An 8,140-nucleotide genomic window follows, 5' to 3' on the forward strand; every position below is an offset into this window, starting at 1 on the left:
TGGATCCTCACTGCGTGTTCCTCTGATCCAGGCTCCGAGGCTGCCCAGCTCACTGGGCCAGGGCCTTGGTTCCACACTGTAGGATGGGTACGAGGCCTGCTCAGATAATTGGGGGAGGAGGCCATTGGCACACCAGGAAGGCTGATGAAGGGACGTGGGATCCAGAGGAGGGAGGGCTGCTCTGGACTGGGAGTGGAAGCAGAGGACTCACGGGCCGAGTTTACCCCACTGCTAGGCCTGGAAGAGCAGGGAGGGCTGAGTGTGTTGGAGTGGAGTTGGGGTGGAGTGGATGAGGGCGTTCAGGCAGAGGGGCACGTGGGAGCAAGGGCACATGGTCCGCATAGCGCAGGATGGGGCCAGTAGGGAATCTGGCCTGTTACCTGTTGGATAAATCAAGCTTTTTTGGCACACAGCCGCACCCCATTATTTTTCCATGTGCTATGGGCAGAGCTGCCTAAAATACTCATGAACCTTTGCAGAAAATGTTTGCTTGCCTCCTGGTCCGGAGGAACCGCGGGCCCTGATTTGGGGGAGAACATCAGGTACTTAGATGGGAAGGTTGGGTGGGAAGACAATCTTATGATCAAGCTGCAGTGGGGAGTGTGGAGGGAGCTCTGAGGGCCTTTGACTGGGGAGTGCGGTGGGGGGAGGATGAGCTCTGTGGTCTGAGACCTCTGCCTGGGACCGCAGGTAGACATTGGTTGGTAAGGGGGAGACACCTGTGGACCTGTTTGATTTTTGTCAGCATTGATAGTCATAGGCAAGATGGTAGGGCTAGATGGGGGGGGTTGGTGAGGAGTGGAGGGGAAGAGGCGTGAGTTACCAGGGGGGCCTATCAAAGGGGAGGTGGCCAAGGACACTGAGATCTGGGACAGGGGCCAGGAACAGAAGCAGGGGATGCAGTGTTCCTATGGATGCAACACTGGACTTGGTCCCCGGCACCTAGGCCAGACTGGCAGGGCCCTGGGACTGCCAGACCGAGCTTTGGAAGTGGGGACAGAGGTGGGCAGGGAGAAAGAGAAAGACAGTAATTCCTTCCAGCTGCCTGAGAAAAACCCCTCTGGGAGAAATTTCTAGAAGGATCAACTTTGCCTTTGATGCCATTCTCCCTCTGTGTCTGAGCCCCTTCCCCCACTCCGGTCCCCCAGTGCTACCTGCTGCTCTCATCCTTCTGGAGGCAACCCACGCTACAGCCAAGGGCACAAAGTCTCTGCCCCCTGCTATCCTTGCAGCCCAGACCTGTGCCCTTTGGGACACAGTAGCCCCACAGCCCCTGAGCTGGCCTTGAGGAGAGAAAAGGCTCAGAGATGGAGCGGGGGCAGGGCAGGGGTTGAAGCAACTCACCTCTGTTCCCCTAAACTTGTTCCATAGGAGTCCAAGAAAACTGGGTGAGGTGGGTGTCACGGGCAGCCTTGGTGGAGCCCAGCCTCAGAAGGCAGCCTGTAGCCTGGCAGATTCGGGGAGGGAGCAGCCTCTCCTGCTCCCCTTTCCTGGGCTGGCCCTGAGGTGACTTGTGTGGATGTTTATTTCTCTCACTAAGTCGTGAGCGGCACTGTGAGTCATTCATCTTTGAAACCCCTTGCGGGTTCCGTGGGGGAAAGTTAATGATGGGCGAGAGAGGCAGTGGATCTGAGCCACCGGTCGTTTGGCCATTACGTAGAGGAACCTTCTCTCTGCGCCTCGCCCACAGGCTGCTTTCAGAGAAGGTCAGCTGGTGGGCAAACCTCCGCACGGCTCTGTGTGGCTAGGGCTGGGTGAGGGTCTCAGGTTGGCCCTTGGGGAGATTGCTGCAGCCTTCAGCATCCTCTCTGTGTCTGCTGGAAGTCAGGTGCTCCTGGCCAGCCCCTGTGTTTTGCTTCTCCAGTCTTCAGGTAGGGCAGGGGTAGCCCCAGGCTCCAGCTAGCCCTGGCTCTCACCTCCCAGCCCCATCCTGGGCCGGTCCTGCCTTCCTCAGAGGCCCTGCCTTAGGACGCAGAACCAACCTTGGCTCAGCCTCATGCCTTGTGGAATTAAGGAGCCCTTATGCCAGTGCGGGGTCTTGCTGGGCCATGTGCCCTGTCTCATATAATCGTCACCATGGGTCAGCGAGGTGCATTGGTCTCGCCCTATTTTATGGATGGTGAAATTGATGTCACAGGAGATGAAGTGACTTGCCTGGGTCACCAGATGAACACAACTTGAGTCCAGGCCTCTGGCCTCTCAGGCTCTTCCTTCCTCGGATCTGGGAGTTGTCCTGTGGGGATGAACACCAAGGATTAGGACCCTTTGGCTTAACAGGGAAAGGCTGGATGGGTCTGTGAGGACAAAAGTCTGTGAGCCAGATCTCCGAGCACCCGAAGGAAGTACTTGAGGACAGCAGGAGGAAGCCCCGGATGTCACCCTCGTGTTCAGTACACGTTCAGTTCAGTGCGTGGCCTGCGGCCCCGGAGCCTGCTGGACTGACTTGTCATTGATTCAGAAGGACTTAGGTCCATGCTGTGGATGATGGATGCCCAGTGGGTGATGGGGGGCAGGCCTAGGGTCCTAGCCCTGGTCTTCATGGAGGCCAGTCCTCTCACACCAAAGTCCTTGTGGCTCCTGCCAGGGGCTCCCCTGGGGTTGGATTGCATGGGGGCTGGCCCAGGGAGCTGTGCCCCTTTCTCCTGTTAACGTGGGTGTGAGGAGAGGATGGAGACATTTCCTGGGCAGCTTCCTCTCCTCCTCTGCTGCACCCTCCCTTCCTCTCCATTCAGTGCCTCCGTTACCCTGTCCCGTCTGTCCCGCTTCTTCCACCTGCTCCTCCCTGTCCCCCCCTCCCCTGACCCATTCCCTGCTGTCTGTGCTCCTTGGCTCCTCCTCGCTACTCTCTTCCTCTCTCCCTGACTTCTTTCCTTCTGCTCCTCCCCCACTGCGTTTTCCTCAAATATTAGGCCCAGCCCCCTCTCCTCTCTGCTTTTAAGAGGAGCCTGTGGAGTCCACTTATTCTGAGGGGAAGCCCAGCCATAGGCCAATGGCTAGCTGCAGGGTGTCATTCAGATCTCACCCCTCCCCTTGGGCTGAGCCTGTGGTGTCCCCATGCTCCTTTGTTTGCCGGGTAAACTGGGGAGCTGCCCTCCAGAGCCAGTGGGGGCCGCACCTGTGCCAAGGACCCTGAGAGCTGGCGTCCCATTGCAGAAGCCTCAGAGGTCACTTAGTTCACTTGTTTTCTCAAACCTTATTATTATTTTTTTTTGAAGCAGTATTTTTTAAGATCGGTTTTGCATGTAACTCCACCGCATAACACCAAAACAGAGTTAGTTTGGTTGGCGTGGGGGTGAGGATGAGGATCCTGACTGACTGATTCTACGCAGGTTGCATAGTGAGTGACACTGGGGGAGGGGATGCACCGGAAGAGCAATTGTGCTGGAGGTGACAGAGGCCTGCCAGACCACCTAACCAGTGACAGCAGGAAAGAACACAGGGCAGTGGGGGGCGGGGGGAGCTGGGCCACATGGCACAAAATGCCACAGGTGCTTCGAGTTGCTCAAGGGGGCTTCCCGAGGGCAGATTGCTGAAGAGGAGGCCTGTTGGATGGTATACTGCACAGCCCCTAGGCAGGATGGGCAGGCTCTGTCCCTCAGTGGCCTCCCACCGCCCTGGCTGGAGCTCTGCTAGGTGGGGGTGGTAGAATCCAGTCCTTGGGTTCCGAAGAGCCCCACAAAGGTGGGGGGGCTTGGCTGGGCTAGATCTTGGCAGCTGAAGTCACCGGCACTGTAGTCTTGAATGAGATCTTCCTGGGTCAGGTCCCCGGTTCCTTTCCTTTCCTGCTCATCGTCACCATGCTCACGTCTCCACTGTTGGTTGGTAGAGACTTTGATTTTGGCTGGCCTCTGTGTGACAGCTGGGTTCCTGTTTAGCTGACCAGATGCCCTGGGTGGTAGATTGCCTGTGATGTTTAAGGGATTATTGATACTTCTGGCCAAGAGCAGCAATTTAGGAATAATTTCTTGGGCTTCCCAGTGCTTTTGGTGGCCAGAGCTTCTCCAAAAGGGCCTTGGGAACCAAGCTGTTCGAAGCCAGGGTAGAAACACCATGTCCCCTAGCTGGTTCCCATGGATCATTATGATGACGGTAACAAAGGATGGTTACTCCTGCACACTCTCCTGTCCTGCATCCAAGCGGTTATGCCAGGAGCAGAGAATCCTGGAATCATCAGCAAGCCAGCCTTCCTTTCTCATTCCTTGCCTTGGCCGCTGAGCTACCCCCGGGCTGCACATCTGTTTAGGGTGGCATGGCCAACACATGGCCCTGTGGCTCATGTCTTCCTCACGTGCACCAGTGGCAGACATCGTTAATCAATTACAGTTCTGTTTCCCACAAGCCCAGACAAGGGCTCATGATCTTCTTGGATTTGGCACTTGGATCCCCGTTCTCCTCTATGACATTCATTCGTTGATTCATCCTTTCGTGCATCTAGGAGAGCATTCACTGAGCTGGGGTGATGAGCCAGACACTGCCCAATGCAAGGAAAAGAAGCCGTGGTCCCTGCCTCGTCAAAGAGCTCTGAGTATAGTTGACAGACATGCAAATGGTTTATTAATACCTAATGCCTTAAGTTGGGGAGCAGAGTTAGGAATCTCTTCTCCAGGAGCACAGGGGAGACAGGACCTAAGTGTTTGTTGATGGTGTGAAAAAAGGCATAAGGGTCTTTTTGCTGCTTGGGATTCAGCTGGTATCTCCTCACACACCCTGTGCTTAATGATGCCAACAGTGGACGGCAAAGCCATATGTTATTTGGTCTCGTTCAAGTCCTGGGACAAAGCTCAGCCAGAGAGCCAGCTCTGGTGGCCTGTCCTTACTAACACCTTCTCTTCCACAGGAACAGGGGCTGAAGGCCAATAACTCCAAAGAGTTAAGCATGTGCTTCACAGAGGTGAGTGAGGGACAGAGCGGGGGATGGGCGCGGGGGCCAGAAGCGGGTGGGGTGTTTCCCAGGTGAGTCTCAGACTCACCTGGCTAGTTGAGCTCTTGGTCTAGGCTGGGGTGGGCACTCACTGCTGGGGGTGCAGGCATGGCTGCAGGGGGGCCCTTGGCCGTCTCCTTGGGTGAGACACAAGCAGCTGCTCTGAGCAGAAGCCCTCTCAAGCCCTCCTGACTCTTTAGGACATGTGTCTGCATCTGCTCTCTGCTGGTTTTGTGATACTGAAGAGCTAGAGAGGTAAGGAAGCTTCAGCTTCTAGAGGAGGGGAGAGCTCAGACAGAGATGGGCAGGGAAGCTTAATGGAGCAGAGCGATTCAAAGAAATTTAGGATCAGGAAGAACAGAGCTTCCCCACCTCTCCCTTCCCCTTTCCACTCTCCACTCCCCTCTCCTCCTCTCTCCCCTGCCCTCCTACTCCCCTCTCCTCCCCTCCTTCCTCTCTCCTCCATTCCCTCTCCTCTCCTCTCCAGGGTGCTTGTGGACCTTGGGAACTTCTTGAGATCTTAGTACTATACCCCCTCCTCTCTGGTTCATAGACCTCTGCCTCACTTGGCAACATCAGCCTATTTTCCTGGGGACTGCTGGCACTGCTGTCCTGGCTCCCGGAGCCCAGGGTTCAGGTCAGCTCCGTGGAAGCCTGGCTCCGTCTCCAGGCGAGCACAAAACAGGGCCCCTGGGTGGACCCGGGAGAGCAGGGGATCGAGGACTCTACTTCTTGAGTCCTTTTCTTTGCCTGACCCCAGATCTGCTGACTCATTTGGTTTTCTGTCCTCTGTTGTGTCTTTGCTTCTGTCCCCCCACCCCTCCCATGTGCCTGACTGTAGCTCACGACCAATATCATCCCAGGGAGTAACAAGGTGATCAAACCTAACTCAGGCCCCTGCAGAGCCACACCGTCGGCTGCCTTGACCGCTGTCTCCTTCCTGATGCTGAAGCTGGCCTTGTAGGCTCTGGGAATCAAGTCGGGAGATTTCTGGAAACTACACAGATGAGAACACCCACCAGGCAAAATGGAAACACACACAGACACACACACACACACCTTGCAAAAAAATGTTTTCCCCCACCTTGTCTCTGAACCTGTCTCCTCCCAGGTTTCTTCTCTGGAGAAGTTTTTCTAAACCAAACAGACAAGCAGGTGGGCAGCCTGAGAGCTGGCCCAGAGGTCCCTCGTCAGGGGAAACCCAGCGCTGAGGAAGGGCGTGGGGGTCTAGAAATGCCCTTCACTTTCTCCTGGTGTTTTCCTCTCTGGATCCTGCTGACGTAAGAGACCAAGACGACACCCCTGCAGCCCAAGGGACTCATGGCTGTGCTGATACGAACTGGGAGCAGGGTGGCGGCCCTTCTCTAGCTACCCACTCTGGGGACCTGCGGGGAGCCTGGCAGAGGGTGTCGGGGGGTGGGGCAGCGAAGCTGGCCACTGGGGGTCCCACTGGGTCCCTTGGTACCCCCACTGGGCTTTGAGGATGGAGTTGATTTCACCCTCTCTGTCTGCGGGGTGAGTGGATCTGCATCTGACCTGGGAACCCCCAGCAAGGCCTGGGGAGGGCATGGCACTGGGCTCCCCGATGTGACCTGGAGGGGGGTGGCCAGGGCCAGCTCTGGGGGGCTTGGGAACTCAGCCCACCTGGGACATCTCCTGGGGCAGAGGGAGGAAAGCTTGGGCACCAGCTCAAGGCTGCTGCTTCCTCCTCAGTGGCAGGAATTTTGAAATCAAAGAGAAATGATCCTTTGTTGGCTCTTTTGGTTTCTTGTGGGTCCATTTGGTGGGTTTCTCCCTCCTCCCCCACCCTAGGGAGAGGGGGCCCTGAGAGGGGCAGAGAAGAGCACGGTGGGACACCTGCCTGCCCCATGCTCTGGTGGCTGCAGCTCTCTCCTCCTCTAGGCTCCCTCTTTCTCTTTTCCACGTTCTCTCCTCATTTCCCAGACGAACGCCAACTCTATGTACATAACACGCCTCCTTTCTCAACATATATGTATATACACATCCATATACATATATTGTGTGGTTTCCCCTTTTTTTTTCCTTTTTTTAAGAAGCAAAACTATGGAAATAATACCCCAACAGATGAACGAAAATGTATTATTGTAAAGTTTATTTTTTTTAATAATGTTGTCTATAATGGGGACAAAAAAAGGAGATCGACTCCCCGTGTCTCTGCCCCCGTCGGGCTGACTGGGCTGTGGAGGGAGGTTCCTGATCCGTATTCATACTTAGCCAAGGCTCCAATAAACATACTAGGAAGCAGTTTGCCTTCTGCCTCACTCTGGGCGTGCCTTCTCCCCCTGTTTTGTTCTTAGCCCAATGCTGCCCCTTGGCTGCTTACCTGGGCTCTTGGCGGGCCTTGGGGAGGGTGTGTGCATGTCTGTGCATGTGCACACGTGTCTCCATCCATCCTGTGTCTTTGGTGTGGGTGGTGGAGCTCCTTTAGGAGATGGTTTTCCACTTGGTGGATCTTGGCATCCTGGCCAGGCTGAGCCTGCTGGGCCCTTCTTCACCTGTCCTCTCCTGCCTCTTTTTACCAGTCAGTGCCAATGTGCTTTGGCCCCAGACTTGAAGAGAAAGAAAGCAGTGGTGGGGATGGAGGGCCAGGAGACAACTTGACCTTGATGCCCTGGGTCTGTTTGGGTTTTAAGGCTGCCTGGGTGGTCCTATTAAGTGGTCCTGTTGGTGGTATCTTGCCACTGGGACTCCTGGCTTATGAAGGGTATGTGATTGTGAAGGCCGGGGTCCGGCTTCTGGGTCAGCCACCTCTGGCCTTACTCTGGGTCGGGGTGGCTGTGAAGTTTACTTGGGAATCCATGTTCTTTGTGAAGAGTGAAGACTGGTTAACTTAAAAAGCTTTGGGGGGAGAAGGCTCACAGAATCAGTGGAAGGTGGGGGGACCAGGGGAGCCTAGGGCAGGAACCGAAGGACATCTGGAGGGACAGAAGGCATGATCTGTGGGATCAGCATGCTGCTGCCTCTGGGATGAAGGATCACCAAGTGTCGCCCAACTGGCTGCATTGGGGCCTTGTGCCCACCTCCTGCCACACTTTGGTGGGAGAGGAGAATAGGTCATGTCTGGCATTCCTAGTGTGATATAAGCTCTTGGCTTGCATAACGAAGGAGAGGAAATCTCCCAAAACAAAACAGAGGCACCATTAGGAGGGAGGAAGGGTTGTGGGAGAGCTTTACTCTGTCTGAAAACCTCTCCCTTTC

The 8,140-nt window shown here is 55.6% G+C and overlaps 1 protein-coding gene across 2 annotated transcripts in view; it reads left to right on the forward strand.

The window, feature by feature from the left end:
- Positions 1-7,209, forward strand: part of GFRA2 (GDNF family receptor alpha 2) — an 83,341-nt gene extending 76,132 nt beyond the window's left edge. For both annotated transcript variants that reach the window (XM_032855893.1, XM_032855894.1), the window contains exons 8-9: positions 4,838-4,891; positions 5,763-7,209. In XM_032855893.1, coding sequence (XP_032711784.1) covers positions 4,838-4,891; positions 5,763-5,885 — 177 coding nt within the window. In that variant the 3' untranslated portion in view covers positions 5,886-7,209. The remainder of the gene's footprint in view (positions 1-4,837; positions 4,892-5,762) is intronic.
- The last annotated feature ends 931 nt before the right edge of the window (positions 7,210-8,140 follow it).

The sequence above is a fragment of the Lontra canadensis genome, unplaced genomic scaffold, assembly GCF_010015895.1.
Source record: "Lontra canadensis isolate GAN:19392208 unplaced genomic scaffold, GSC_riverotter_1.0 scaffold10, whole genome shotgun sequence".
Taxonomy (NCBI): Eukaryota; Metazoa; Chordata; class Mammalia; order Carnivora; family Mustelidae; genus Lontra; species Lontra canadensis.